At 42.3% G+C, this 16038-nt stretch overlaps 1 protein-coding gene across 4 annotated transcripts in view; it reads right to left on the bottom strand.

Moving 5' to 3' along the window:
- Positions 1-15392, bottom strand: part of trim36 (tripartite motif containing 36) — a 104209-nt gene extending 88817 nt beyond the window's left edge. For all 4 annotated transcript variants that reach the window (XM_048528038.2, XM_048528039.2, XM_048528040.2 and 1 more), the window contains exons 1-2: positions 14534-15392; positions 13049-13298 (exon numbers count right to left, since the gene is read on the bottom strand). In XM_048528038.2, coding sequence (XP_048383995.1) covers positions 13049-13298; positions 14534-14596 — 313 coding nt within the window. In that variant the 5' untranslated portion in view covers positions 14597-15392. The remainder of the gene's footprint in view (positions 1-13048; positions 13299-14533) is intronic.
- Between the last annotated feature and the right edge of the window lie 646 nt (positions 15393-16038).

Below are 16038 nucleotides of genomic sequence, written 5' to 3'. Positions count from 1 at the left end.
AAACTTACTGTGAGGAATTCAATTGTACATTCCCACTCTACAGTATTGGCTTTCTTGTGTCACATATTCAGTGCAACTTCAATGTCAGAAACATTCGTGTGTTCCAAACTGTATTCCACGACCAAATTTTGGATACAGTGCCCTTCCGTATAAAATTCTCCCAAAATACCATTTTTCTCATTACCCTCTTTTACCCTTACTTTCAAAGCATTTCTCTCAGCAAAAAGCCAACATTTTGTCCTACAATATAGTTAGCACTACTTAAAAGCAATTACATGTTTTTGTTCATTAATGAGATATGGGCATCATTGCCTGGGCTAGAATTTATTGCCCATCCCATGTTTTTCCTGGGAGGATGGTGGGAAGGTACTTTCTTCAAATGGTACATTCTCTATGTCGCAGTAGATCCACTATGCTGTTATAGAAGGAGTTCAAGGATTTTGATCGAGTGGCGCTGAAAGAACACTAATATGGTTTAAATTCAGGATAATGAGTGGCATGGAGGGAGCTTGCAGGCAGTTGCAGTATTCCCACGTATCTGCTGCTCTTCTCTGTCTAGAAGGTAGTAGACAAGGGTTTAGAAGGTGCCATCAGAGGAGCCTTTGTAACTTGCTGCAGTACATCTTGTGGTGGCACACACTGTTGCTACTGAGAGTCGATGGTGGAGGGAGTAAATGTTTGTGAATGTTGTGCCAATCAAGTAGATTGCTTTGTCCAGAATGTTGTTAAGCTTCTTGAATATTGTTGGAGCAGCACCAACCCAGTCAATTGGGGAGTATTCCATCACACTATTGACTTGTGCCCTGTAGATGATGGACAGGCCTTGGGGAGTCAGGCAGTGAATTACTTGTTGCAGGATTCTTAGCCTGTGACCTGCCCTTAGAGGCACAGTAATTATGCATCCAACCCAATTCAGCTTTTCATCCATGTAGTGTCTATCATTACAAATAATTGTTAGTTGCATTTGTTGAATAAAGAATTAGAGTTCTGGAATTTGTAAGTAAGATGGTGTCCGAGTGGTAATGTCACTGAACTGGTAAACCTACACGCCTAATACTGTGGGGATGTGGGTTTGAATGCCACAACGGCAGATGGTGAAATCTGGATTCAATACAAAGCTGACCCAATGGCAGCTATGTAATAACTGTTGATTGTTATACAAACTCATCTGGTTCACTAATCACTTTTAAAGAAGGAAATCAGTCATGCTTACTCGACCTGGCCTACATGTGACTCTAGACTCACAGAAATAGGGTTGAGTCTTAAATGCCCTCTAGGCAATTAGCTATGGACAATAAGCTCATAACCTATGAATACATTTTTTAAAATCAGGACTTGGACATGTAACTTCTACTGTAGCTGAAAATGTTGAAGAATGAATTATAACAACCTCACCCTGAATATGAATGATGTGTGTAATTAATCACAAGGTGAGATGATACATTAACCTATCCATTTTCTACTTATTAATATGGTTAAATATTATTCATGAGCTAATTGTTGACTGAAGGTATTGGAAATGCATGGCAGGTCAGTCAGCAATCATAAAGTAAAAACAGAAGGTAATCTTTTGGTGAATTGTTAACTGCCCTTTTTCTCCTTACAGATACAGACTGATCTGCGATGTATTTACAACACTTGAAGAATTTAAAAATTCTCTTTATTGATTATTTATTACTTGAAAGCTCTACTCATACCATAGGGTTGGGTTATGAACTGGTTAGCAAAGACCTGAGCTTAGAATGACATATACAGTGTTGTGTTCAAGCACATTATAGGCAGATCTACATTATACCCTTTAATTCACAACTCTGTCAAAAACAGAGTTTATTGTTTTTTCCGAATGTTGGTGTCTTAGGCTTTCAAAAACATTTGCTGTCTTACACGCACAATTTCATTTTCTTTGAAATATTTCAAGAAAATTATATATCCAGCACCATATATTTGTACATATTCAATATAGCACAACATTGCTGAAAATAGACACAAATTACATAGGGATTCAGTGACAGCTGAAATGAGATCGTACTAGATGCTTTTGCTTTCTTTCTTTCTTTGAAAGGATGCCGTAGTGAATGATTCAAATTGGCTTTTGAGGGTTTTAAAATTCTCAATCATTGCGGGGGTGAATATGGGTTATCCTATAATAATCTAACATAATGACGTGTAAACACCTTATAACTGGTTGTGTCATTTTTGGCGAGGCTGGGGTAAAAGCAGCCAGCGTTACACTTCGTGGTTGCTATCTGATGTCCGCTGTAAATCCATTCCTGGCCATACTGCAAGGTTTGAACTGCTCTTGGCTGTGATATCCCACCTTAACTGCTTAGGCTGTGAGAATTCACTGCTCAAGTCTGTATATATATAGTGCCACTCAGTAAATGCATTTAACCTTATGAACTAGAAAAGTAGCTATATCTGACAAAAAATAACAAATTCAGAATCTCACAAATCTAGTGAGAAAGCTTTTCCTGTCCATATAAGGCATAGCTATATTGCAATTTCTTCATTGTGGCTGAGAAAATCCTGAAACACCTTTAGAGCAGCACTTTGGGTGTACCTACCTCCTCCCTACAGGTTGCAATGGCTCAAGAGACAGCGTACCACCAGCTCCTCAAGGGCAGATAGGAATAGACAATAAATGCTGGCTTAGACAATGATGCCTTAAACTGCGAATGATTTTTTTTAAAAATCGTATTAATTCTACTCGATATTGAGTTGGTAAATATGGGCAGTGATAAAAGACACACTTGTGCCACTGGATGCCTCTGAAATTCGGGGAAAAGTTGGCTTCTTGGATATGATAAAGGCGGTTTTATCCTGTATCTAACTTGGATATATTTTACTTGAAGTAAATGAGAGCGCTTATCGCTGACTTTGGTTGTCAAAAATGTTGAAATAAGACAGTCGCCATAATTAAAAAATAATCAAACAAACCAGTAAATTATATTTGTTTTAAAAATTTAGTTCTGTATGAGGAAACTTAGAGCTAATCTTAGAAACATGATATCTTCATTCACATATCTATCCCCACTAGAGTAGATTACAGCAACTTTGGCTAATAGATTTAATATACCTTTGTTTTTCATAATATCACGCTACTATAAAAGCTGCCAGATAACAATGTAATAAACACTAAATCTTTGTAGTCTTAGTTTAAGGTTGAGTGGAGCACTTTTCTAATAAACATCTTTGTGTCATTTGAACAGCATTTGTGACTTTATCATTGTAGTTGTGGACTGTCCGATGAAATACCAGCAATATTGAAACTGCACTGGTAACTTCTAAGCTCAACCCACTCCATACCAAAAATAAGCATGGTGATCCTGGAAGGATTGAATCTTGGCTAACCCAACAATCCTCACAATCACTTGCTCCATCACCCTAATTCCTCGACTGATCACGAGTCTATTTATCTCAGCTTTAAATATACACAAGGATTCAGTTCTCCAGGACAAGAAGATCCTAAGACTCTCAACCTTCTAAGACAAGAAATTCCTCCTCATCGCAGTCTAAATTGACTATGTTTAATGTTGAGACCATGCCCTTTGGTTCTAGATTCTCCTAAGAGGGGAAACATCTTAGCATTTAGGCTGTCAAGCTCACTAAGCATCCTATATGTCTCATTGAAATCATCTCATTCTTCTAAACTCAAGTGAGCACAGTCCCAAACTGTTTAAGAAAATTCTCATCAGACGATCCCTGCATGCTGGGCATTATCCAAGTGAACCTTCTCTGAACTGCCTCCAATGAAATAATATCTTTGCTTCAATGAGGGGACCAAAATTTCTCACAGTACTCCAGATGTGGTCTCAGGTTGCAGGAAGACTTCCCGACTCACATACTTCAACCCCCCTGAAATAAAGGCCAACATTCCATTTGCCTTCTGGATTACCTGCTGTACCTGTGTGCTAGCTTTCTGTGTTTCATGCATAAGTCCTCCTAAGTCCCTTTGTGTTGCAGCTTTCCACAGCTATTCTCCATTTAAATAACTCTTCTTTTGTTCTCCCTTCCAAGGGTCAACTTTTCATTTTTCCCTCATTATACTCTATTTGCCATCTTTTTGCCCACCGACTTAACCTATCAATTTCTGATGTGTCCCTCTCAAAACCTGCCCTTCCACTTATTTTTGTGTCATTTGCAAATTTGGTTGCAGTGCATTCATTTGCTTTGTCCAAGTCACTAATATATATTGTAAACGTTTGCAGTCCCAGCACTGATCCCTGTGGAACTCCACGAGTTACAGGTCGCCAACCTTAAAATGAACCCAGAATTCCCACTCACTGTTTCCTGCCCATTAGCAAATTTTCTACCTGTGCCAATATACGACCTCCAACATCAAAATTTCCAAGTCTATCACCACATAAATAATAGTCTCCCATTCTGCTTTTCCAGCTGAAGTGGACAACTTCTCACTTACACACATTATACTGCATCTGCAACGTAGTTGCCTACACGTTCAACTGATCTAAATCACCCTGAAGCCTCTTTATTGCCTCCTAGCTGCTCACAATCCAACCTGGTTTTGTGTCATCAGTGAAGTTGGAAATGCTATGTTTGATTACTTCACTTAAATGGTTAATATATGTGTATTGTGAGTAGCTGGGACACAAATCCTGAATCCCTGCTCAACGCTACCCTTCACTCTGAAAAAGTAACATTTTTTGCTACCCTGTTTCTTGCCTGCATGTGAAAGTTTATGAAATTTTAAACCAAATCATAAACATGTGCCGCAAAAAAGGAATTACTACCAACAGACTATCCTTCATTTGGTCCCCAGTGTAGGTTGGTGCTGGTTAATGGGTACATCATCATTCTACAGAAGAAGCAACTGATTCTCAACAGCATGTTGGGATGGGCAACAAATGTAGGCACTGCCAGCAATGCTCACATCCAATGAATGGCTTAAACAAAGCTATTTGGATCACAAGGGAAAGGCAGTTTTTTTTATTTTTGCTGGAGACAGAAATATTCTCTTAGAATCCCACTGAAGAAGGCAGCCATTTCTAATGTAAGCTTGCAAAATATAATACCATAATGCACACTGTAATCAAATTTTTGGTTAGATAATCTATTTCCTTAATGTCTCATTTATTTCCATTATCACATTACAGATCTCACACTAACTCTGTATCATATTGAAGGGATAATAGCATTTTGTCAGACATTTTCAAGTACGATCATTTCCTGTGCAGACTCCTCAAAAAAATGAACTCCTGATTAGCATATGGCATTTGCCCTTTCAAGGCCGAGGGGCAGGTTTTCCTTGGATACATACTATCCTGGTTTTATGGTTAAAGTTGAAAAAGAGACTAATAAGATAACAGCTAAAGCTAAATATTCATTCTTGGGTCCCAATCCGGTCAGAGGCTGAATTCCACACAGCATTCGGAGGTGGCCATAGCATGACCTTGGCAAAGATTTTTAATGCTTGCTTCAGAAACCATCCAATTAAGAATGGAGGGCAGTCTCCACAACTGGAAGGTCCGTTGCAATCAGCTGAGGGTCTGAGGTGTTGACAAAGCATTGGGAAAAGGTGCCCTCTGCTGCTGAAGATGGGGACAATGGGCCCAGTTATCCTCAAAACACAGGTGCCGCATATGATGTGGTCACAGTTGTCATGATAGCAGAAAGGAAACACTCCACAGGATGGCTTATGGAAATTGTTATGGCCCTGATAGTACAGTAGATTCCTGCTGGCCTTCTTTGCAGGATGCACCTCTGGTCCATTCCAACCAGTCTGCTGCAATGAGACCACCACCTTTCAATTTACATGCTCCAGCATGGACAAATGGGAGTGAGGCTACCGTTTTGAAAATTCAGATGGTGTGTAAGGAATGCCTCAAGCAGCAATTATCTATGTGGATACTAGTCTCAGGAAGCATCCAGTGGTGGTTATATTACTGGACCAGTCATCGAGGTTGTATCAAATAATCTGAAGAATATGACCTAAAATCCCATCATGAAAATTTGAGAACATTGAATTCAGTTTAGAGATTTGAAAATAAATGCTGCTGTCAGTATAAATGATTATAAAGCTGTCAGAGTGTAAGAAAAACCCAATTCTTTCTCTGTTGTTTATCAGGGAAGGTCTGTCTTCCTTACCTGGTCTGATCTAAATGTAGTTGCATTTCCAAACCAATGAGCTCGACACTTAACTGACCCCTGAACTGGGCTCATAAGCCATTCCATGGTTTCAAACTGTGAAGATATTACTAGAGTATTTGGGTAATAAATAGCGGTATCATCACCAATACTGACAGTCAAAGAATGAAGAGTACTTATGCAGTAATTTAAAATTTATCAAGTCTGATTTAGACCAGATATACTGCTTGGTTAGGTGATAGTGTTTGGGCAATGTCCTTAGACCAAATCCTCTCACAGGGCAGGTTAATGCTCTGGCGATGCAGATTCAAATCCAATCACAGAAACCGGTGGAATTAAATTAATTAATTAAATTGAATTAATAAATTTGGAATGTAAAGCTAGTCTCAAATTGTCTCAATAAACAACTATCTTAATTGTTGTTAAAACCTATCTAACACACTGATAAAGACCAAAAGAACTGCAGATGCTGTAAATCAGAGACAATGATAGAAATTGCTGGAAAAGCTCAACAGGTCTGGCAGCATCTGTGAGAGAAATCAGAGATATTGTTTCGGGTTGAGTGACCAGTTCTGAGGAAGGCTCACTTGTCTGGAAACATTAACTCTGATTTCTCTCCACTGATGCTGCTAGACCTGCAGAACTTGCCCAGCAATTTCTATCATTGTCTCCAATTAACTGATGTACTTTAGGGAAGGAAATCTAGCATCTTGACCAGGTAGGCGATTTCAGGCCCACAGCATTGTTAAAGGATTTTAACTGCCTTCTGCAATTATTGCCTTTGGCAGCAAGGTCCATATTTCAGGACAGGAACTTTGAGTACAAAATATTTCCTCATATACCTTGACTCTAGTTGCATGAAATAAAACTGATATTTAAGAAGAGGCTATGCAATTCAGATAGATATTCTGTAAAGTCAGAGAAGACTCAATTGTAGGTCATCCATCTATAAAATAAAAACTGTTACCCTCGCAACAACATATAACAATGTTTTTACAAATTTTGTCACCACTCCCAGGCCAATAAGGAGGACAGAGTACATGGTCAGCTATACAGTGCTGTGGTGTCGGAGATAGACAATACAATAATTATTCACCCGTGGTGAAAGTGAGCTTGGAGACAGATGTGCCAACAATTTCTCACTGGCAGCCCTCCAAATGCCTGTGAAACATTAATGGCAGAAGACAACTGGCAAAACATCACCACCTGTAACCTTAAAGCAGATGCCATTTTAGATGTTCCTGTGTTGTGTAATAAACTGAGCTACAGTAATATTACAGTCGGGGTGATATTAGATCACCTCAGCGACTTTCTTTAATGGACAAAACAATGTGATGTTCTGATATGGGTTATTAGAGATACAGTGGTAAACATTTAAGGGGCTATTCCACAAGGTGCAAAATAGATAATTCCAATAAAGAAGAAATAATCTAAGGGATAGAGCCACCATCTGTGGTTAACTAAAAAAGTCAAAAATAGTATCACACTCAAAAATAAAGAAATGTAATTGTGCACAGGTAGGTGACAGTTCAGAAGATAAGACAGAATATATAAAGCAGCAAAAATTACTGTAAGATTGATAAGTGTATGAGAGGAAGTTAGCCAATAATATAAAAACAGATAGGCAAAGTTTCTATATACGTTTAAAAATCAGTGTGCAAAGTCAGAGTTTTTCCAATAGAAAATGAATGTGGGAAATCACTAATAGATTATAAAAAGATGGCAAGTGAATTAAACAGATATTTTATGTCAGTCTTTACAAAAGAGAATATAAGTAACATCAGAGATAGCTGTAAATCAAAAATTGAAAGGGAAAGAGGAACTCAGGAAAATTACAATTACAAGGGAAGTAGTACTGAGAAAAATGTTGGAACTGCGAGTTGGCAAGTCCCCAGGTCCTGATGGATTTTATCCAAAAGTGTTAAAAGATAGCTTGCGAGATACTTGAAGTGTTGATTTTAATTTTCAAAAACTCATTCGATTTAGGGAAGATTCTTTTAGACTGGAAAATAATTAATGAGGGAGGGAGACAGAAAGCAGGAAACTACAGGGCAGTTTGCTTAACATCCAACACGGGGAAAATGTTAGACGCTATTATTCAAGTTGTTGGATAAGTTCAAGGTAATGAAGATGGTTTTGTTAAAGGGAAATCATGTTCAATTAATCTGTTGGAAGCCTTTGATGCAGTAACTTGTGTTGTAGATAAAGGGTTGCATAATGGATGTATTGTATTTATATTTCAAGAAGGCAGTTGATCAGGTGCCACAACAAATGTTATTGCAGAAAATAAAAGCTCGTGGAATAGAGGATATAAAGTAAGGCATGGATAGACAATTGGTTAGCTAATAGGAAGCAGAGAGTAGGAATAAGTGGGTCTTTTTTCAGGCTGGCCAGATAGATGTCACAGCAATGTGCATAAAGTAGGGGCTGAGGCCCCAACAATTTGCAATTTTTGTGAATGACTTTGATGAAGGGACTGAAAATATGATTGCTAAATTTCTGATGACACAAAGGTAGGGAGGAAAGCATTGTAAAGAGAACATGCATAAAGAGTCTACAGAGGGATATATATATATGTAGGTTGTGAGTGGACAAAGATCGGGGAAATGGAGGATAATGTAGAAAAGTTTGAAATTGACCATTTTAGAAAAGAACAAAAATGAGCTATATTATCTCAATGGTGAGAGATTGCAGAGCTCTGATAGGCAGAGAGATCTTGATGTCCTAATGCATGAATCACAGAAGGTTTTCATGCAGGCACAGCAAGTAATCAGAAAAGCTAATACAATGTTATGGCTTATTATGAGGTGAATTGAACATAAGTCACTGGAGTCAGGGAAAGTCCCAGATGATTGGAAAATTGCTGTGGTAACTCCCTTGTTTAAGAAAGGATCAAGGCAAAAGATGGAAAATTATAGGCCGATTAGCCTAACCTAGGTAGTTGGTAAAATTCTAGAATCCATTGTCAAAGATGAGATTTCTAAATTCCTGGAAGTGCAGGATCAGATTAAAACAAGTCAGCATGGTTTTAGTAAGGGGAGGTCATGCCTGACAAACCTGTTAGAATTCTTTGAAGAGGTAACAAGTATGTTAGACCAGGGAAACCCAGTAGATATTATCTATCTAGACTTCCAAAAGGCCTTTGATACGGTGCCTCACGGGAGGCTGCTGAGCAAGGTGAGGGCCCATGGTGTTCGAGGTGAGCTACTGACTTGGATTGAGGATTGGCTGTCTGACAGAAGGCAGAGAGTTGGGATAAAAGGCTCTTTTTCGGAATGGCCACCGGGGACGAGTGGTGTCCCACAGGGTTCAGTGTTGGGGCTGCAGCTGTTCACCTTATATATTAATGATCTGGATGAAGGGACTGGGGGCATTCTGGTGAAGTTTGCTGATGATACGAAGATAGGTAGACAGGCAGGTAGTACTGAGGAGTTGGGGAAGCTGCAGAAAGATTTAGACAGGAGAGTGGTCCAGGAAATGGCTGATGAAATTCAATGTGAGTAAATGTGAGGTTTTGCACTTTGGAAAAAAGAATATAGGCATGGACTATTTTCTAAACGGTGAGAAAATTTGCAAATCAGGAGTGCTTCTGAGGCTTTATAAGGCTCTAGTTAGGCCCCATTTAGAATACTGTGTCCAATTTTGGGCCCCATACATCAGGAAGGACATACTAGCCCTGGAGCGTGTCCAGCGGAGATTCACACGGATGATCCCTGGAATGGTAGGTTTAACGTATGATGAACGGCTAAGGATCCTGGGATTGTATTCATTAGAGTTTAGAAGGTTGAGGGGAGATCTAATAGAAACTTACAAGATACTGTATGGTTTAGAAGGGGTGGACGCTAGAAAGTTGTTTCTGTCAGGCGGGGAGACTAGGACCCGTGGGCACAGATTTAAAATTAGAGGGGGTAAATTTAAAACGGAAATGAGACGACATTTCTTCAGCCAGAGAGTGGTGGGCTTGTGGAATTCATTGCCGCGGAGTGCAGTGGAGGCCGGGACGGTGGATGTCTTCAAGGCAGAGATCGACAAATTCTTGATCTCAAAATGAATCAAGGGCTATGGGGAGAGTGCAGGGAAGTGGTGTTGAAATGCCCATCAGCCATGATTTAAATGGCGGAGTGGGCTTGATGGGCCAAATGGCCTTACTTCCACTCTTATGTCTTATAGTCTTATAAGAGCAGGGTGGTTACGCTTCAATTATACAGGGCATTGGAGAGATAGCAACTGGAGGGGCTATGGAAAGGATGTTTCCTCTTGTGGGAGAATCTAGAACAAGGATCATTAAAAATAAGGGAGCATCATTTTAAGACAAATTTAAGGGAAACCTTTTCTCTTGAGGGTTGTGATTTTTGGAATTCCTTTCCTCAAAAGCCAGTAGATGCGGAATCTATAAATATTTTTAAGGCAGAGGTAGATAGATTCTTGAGTATCAAGCGGATGCAGGATTATTGGGGATATACAGGAAAGTAGAGTTGAAGTTAAAATCAGATCAGCAATTGAATGGCAAGGCAAGTTTGAAGGGCCAAGTGGTCTATTCTTGTTCTTTATTCATACGCTTGCATGTATGTGTCCCATTACTGGGGATGAAGATGTTTGTTGAGTCTCCTCTCTCTCCTTCAATGAGTTGTTTAATTGTTCACCAACATTCATGACTACATATGATACCATTATAGAACTTAGATCTGATGGTTGTTGAATCGTTTCACTCTGTCACTTGCTGCTTGTGATGTTTGTCACACAAGTTGTCCTGTTTTGGAACTTCACCAGACATACACCTCATTTTCAGGTATACCTGGTGCTGCTCCTGGCTTTCCCTCCTGCACTATCCATTGAACCAAGATGGATTCCCTGGTTTGATAGTATCGGTTGAGGGGGCATATGCTGGGCCAAGAGGTTGCAGATAGTGATGGAGTTGATGGCCCACAGTGCTGCATAGAAGACCAATCTTGAGCTGCTCGATCTGTTCAAAGTCTATCACACTTACTGCAGTGATAGTTCCCCAGTGTGAAAACTGAGCTTTGTTGTCACTCATACTAATGTGGTCATACACAGATGCATCTGCAACAGGCAGATTGATGAAGGCGAAGTGAGGAATGTTTTTCCCTTTCGTCAGTTCTCTCATCACCTACTACAGACACAATTTAGGATTTCTTTGAAATCACAAGCTTTCGGAGTGCTGCTCCTTCCTCAGCTGAAGTGACCTTCTGCCCTTGTCCACCCCTGTCCAACACCAGCACCTCCACATACTTAGCAGAGTTGCTGAGCCAGTCTTGGTGATGGACACTGGAATTCCCTACTATTTTCTTCACCCCTGCTATCTGCAGTGCTTCGTCCAAATGCTGTTCAGCATGGAAAAGGCTGATTCATCAGGTGAGGTGTGTGTGTCTGTATGTGTGTGCGTATGTGAGGGTGTGGTAGTGTGGTATGTGGTGATCAGCCAGAGGTTTACTTGTCCATGTTTGACTGATGCCAAGACACATCAAGGGGTCTAGAGTCAATGGTGAGGGCTAAAGTGAAGACCACTATAGGAGACTACCAAGCAGTGTAATTTTATATAATGCGTGAATATAGAGTATGTCCTACTGCTCTGAGAGTAGTAACTGCAGAATACTATTCACATCTAACCCTATCAAGGTTACGCTGCAGGCTAGGAACCAGCTTACTGCCTTTGACCGGGTTCAGTGCTACCTTTGTGGAGTTTTACACAGCATGACTCTCAGATGAAAGTCTTAAAAGAACTGTGAGCACAGTGGAAGTGTGTGCATTCTCAAAGCATGTGAAAGCAATTGGAGATTAAGTTTTCAAAGTTTGTAGGAAGCGCATGAACTCTGGTGAGCTTTTTTAACCTGGGACTATGCAGGTCCCTTGCAAATTATCATTCTATGGTCTCTTCCTGCTGTGCTCTCAGAACTGCTCATTCCAGGATTGATGTGGAGGTGCAGGTCTTGCACTGGGGTGGACAAATTCAGAAATCACACAACACCAAGTTATAGTCCAACAGGCTTATTTGAAATCACTAGCTTTTGGAGCGCTGCTCCTTCATTAGGTGAAGTCTTCTGGTGAAGGAGCAGCACTCCAATTTTTTTTTTGATTTCAAATAAACCTGTTGGACTATATATGGTGTTGTTTGACTTCTGACATTCCAAGATTGTTACAGCTGGGCTAACCTGTTCCATCAATCATTTAAGCCACATTTTATCTTCATCTTAACTCCATTTACCTTCATAAATTTAATCTCCCTCAATACCCTCAACCAACAAAAATCCAACAACCTCAGTTTTGAAATGATCAATTAACTTAGCATTGAGAGCCCTTCCAATGGAAAGAATTTCTGATTTCCAATGCCCTTTGTGTTAAGAAATGTTACCTGGCAGTACCCCTAAGTCTCATTTTATGGTCTTGCTTTTAACTTCTGTTATTATCTTCACATGTGGGAAATAGTTTATTTGTCTGTTACCTTAAATCCTTCAAATCATCTTTAACACCTCAGATCACCCTCAATGTTGGATAATTACTGGAATATAACACTGGTCTATGCAACCTGTTCTCTTCAATTAAGCTTTACAGCCCCAATGGTGAGGACTAAAATGAAGACCACACTAGGAGCCTCCCGACCAGTCTAGTTTTATGTAGCGTGTGAATATACAGACTGTGCTAGCAGTATAATAACTGTTTACATTTTTGCCTAGCACGGAGCAGGCTCACGAGTTTCTGATGACCCTGTACCGCTCTCCTTAAGAGCAGATTGGGGCCTCACCCTGTAATTCGTTTTGTTTTGCAAAATAGAAAGCTGCAGAAGCTGGAATTCTAAGGCAAAAGTAAAACAAAAATTGTTGGAAACACTCAACAGGTCGGCCGATGGAGTGTTTCCCATCCCTGGCCAGCAAACGCCCACAGGTGGGAGCTGTTGATGTGGGTCACGCCTGAGATTGGCACCTACCTGTCCTAGTGAGTCTATCGAGCCTCTCGACACTGGCCGAGGAGAGGCGGCGGCTCCGGGGGCTGCTGACTGGTGTGGCCGGATTGGAGAACTCCGAGTCCAGCTCGGTGGCCGCATCGTCCCGGAACAGCAGCAACTCTTTGGCGCATTTGTGGCAGACACTGTGCTGGCAGGGAAGGATCAGGGGGTGAGTGAAGAGCTCCTTACAGCACGGGCAGATCAATTCCCGCTCTATGTTTTTAATGGGAACCTGCAAGAAAAGGGAGAGAATTATCCAAGCCCTGCGCTGCTTCTAAACAACCAAACCCCAGGCATTCTCATATGAAAACCTGCTGAAAGCTCCGGACGATTATTTACACAGGTAACACTCACGTCAATTCTTCAATATATAGAAACGTTTCTTTAAAAAATGTGGATCACATATTACAGAAATAAGCAAGGTATTGAGAAATGATCCGATCTGTGCTGAGCATGACGGCAAGACGAAACAGTTACAAATATTTCCCACTATCAAGTGCTGAAAGAGTGAGAAATGATCAATATGTGGCTGCTGGACGGAGAGCAGGGCGATGAGAAACTAATCCCACTCAGAGCGAGTTTGTTCAATACAGAGACAGATAGTCCCGGAGTCCGGTTTGTGAGTCTTATGTGTCTGAATGAGATTAGTCATTTGTGTCTGCGTGTATGTGCGTGAGTATATGTGCCTCGGTCTCGGTGTGTATGTGATGAATCTGCCTTTGTGTCTGTGTGGTGCTGTCTATGTGTGTGTGTCTTTGTGTGTGTATCTGTGTGTGGTGTGCGGTGTTTCGGTGTAATTGTGTGGTGTCTGTGTGTAAGTGTGTATGAGTAAGTGTGCGGTGTGTGTATGTGTGTGTGTTGGTGTAAATGCGTGTCTGTGTGTGTGTTGTCGGTTCTGTAAACATTTTACCATACTCCACCGCAGGAAGTTACTACTGATATATTTACGCCTTTTCACCGACACGGTTCACACAGTTAGTAGACCTGTCACAGGCGTGATGGAAATGGGAAGGACACCGGATCTGATTAGCAAGCAATCTTATCAGAACAGAAAACTGAGCTGAAGGAAAGTTGGCCATGGAACCGTTGGAAACTGTGAACATAAAGCTGTAGTCAGTAATACAGGTGCCTGTCTTAGGATCGGCTCGATGTGACAGATCAGAGGGTTCAGATCAGGTTCGGCACTGATGCTGGAAGTAACTGGGATGAGATGAAATGCAGAGGCTAATACAGTCCGGTGGGATTAAAGCGGACATGAGAAGGGGACTCATTCAGTCAAGAGCCGCCAGGGAGGAGCAGCCCAGAGCCAGACTGTGAGCGTGTGTGTGTGTGTGAGAGAGAGAGAGAGAGAGAGAGAGAAAGCTGGGACCAGCGCCTCGCAGCTTGAAGGAGAAAGACGGGGCTCATTGACTGTGTTCACTAAAAACAGGTTTGGATGGAGTGAGGCTGTGCTGTTATCCCACCTACCTCGCCTCTGGAGATCCTGTCAACGATGAATCCAAACTCACTGATATCATCAGAATCGGACATGCTGCTTGGTTAAAGGCACTTTCCTGGACAGAAGCCAGTCGGAGATGAAGTCGATGGAGCCGGGGAACAGTCAGGTTGCTGAGCTCCGAGCACCTACTGAAACCGCCCCGAAATCCTTAGCTCGGCCTCAACTCCAGCACTTCCCTGAATGTAAAACCCCGCCCCAGGGTGACCGCCGAGGGCGGGGTATGGAGATATTCCCGAACCAACCGGCGGAATGACGGCTAACATCCGCTGCTCACTCACTCGCTAACACTTGTGCTAACAGATGGCAGCATTAGACTAATGGGTTTAGCACAGAGCTCTGTCTCTCAAGGCTTTCAGGGGAACCATCAGCAGTGCCCCGCACCTATGGTCACCTTCAAATAGACTGAAAGTAATTAAAACCCCAATTTCAGGACCACTGTAAATTTCATGCCCTGGGTTCAGGACCGCAGATAGCACCAGGAACGGATGTAACTCACAGAGGCTTTTCAGGATATTACAGCAGGAAGTATTCAAATGGAATGGAGCTCTCCCCGCTTTCCCATCGGGGTTAAACAGCGGAGAGAGTGGAGTGCACGCAGTATCTCGGTGTGAAAACTGCAGCCAAGGTGGGCTGCTCGAAGTCAGACACATTGAATAGGAGACAAACAGGAGGACAATGTACCTTTGTGAGAGGTTTAGTTACAGTCTACCAGGGGCAGGTTGAGAAGGTTTAGCGATTCGCTGATCCGTTCATTTCCAGCCTGCTGAGCTGTGTATCTCAGCGGCACAGCCTCGCCCAGATTTCCCACAGCACAGCCACGGAGCACCGAGAAATCCACCTCCACCGCCCCCCCTCCCCACTCCAGGAGATACGATTAACTCCTCCCCACCCCCAGAGACAGGATTAACAACCCCCCACCCCCAGAGACAGGACTACCTCCCTACCCTCAGAGACACGATTAACCCCCTCCACCCCCAGCACCAGAATTATCGCCCCCAGAGCCAGGATTAACCTCCCCCACTCCCGAGACAGGACTAACCCCCCGCCCCCAGAGCCAGGATTAACCCCCCACGCCCAGGGCCAGGATTAGCCTCTCCCACCCACAGAGACAGGATTAACACCCCCCATCCCCAGCACCAGGATTACCCCCTCATTCCCCCCCAGAGACGGGATTAACCTCCTCCACCCCCGAGACAGGATTAACACCCCCGACCCCCAGAGGCAGGATTAACCCCCCACCCCCAGGGCCAGGATTAACACCCCCCCCCCACCCTCAGAGCAAGGATTAACCTCGCCCATCCTCGAGACAGGACTAACCCCCCTCCACCCCCAGAGATACGATTAACGTCCCATCCTCAGAGACAGGATTAACCCCCTCCAACCCCAGAGACAGGATTAACACCCCACCCTCAGAGTCTGGATTACCCCCCCCCCCACCCCCAGCACCAGGTTAACCACCCGTGTCCCAGAAAAG

This window comes from Stegostoma tigrinum, chromosome 3 (assembly GCF_030684315.1).
Source record: "Stegostoma tigrinum isolate sSteTig4 chromosome 3, sSteTig4.hap1, whole genome shotgun sequence".
In the NCBI taxonomy this organism is placed as follows: domain Eukaryota; kingdom Metazoa; phylum Chordata; class Chondrichthyes; order Orectolobiformes; family Stegostomatidae; genus Stegostoma; species Stegostoma tigrinum.
This window is presented reverse-complemented; position numbering and strand designations above follow the sequence as displayed.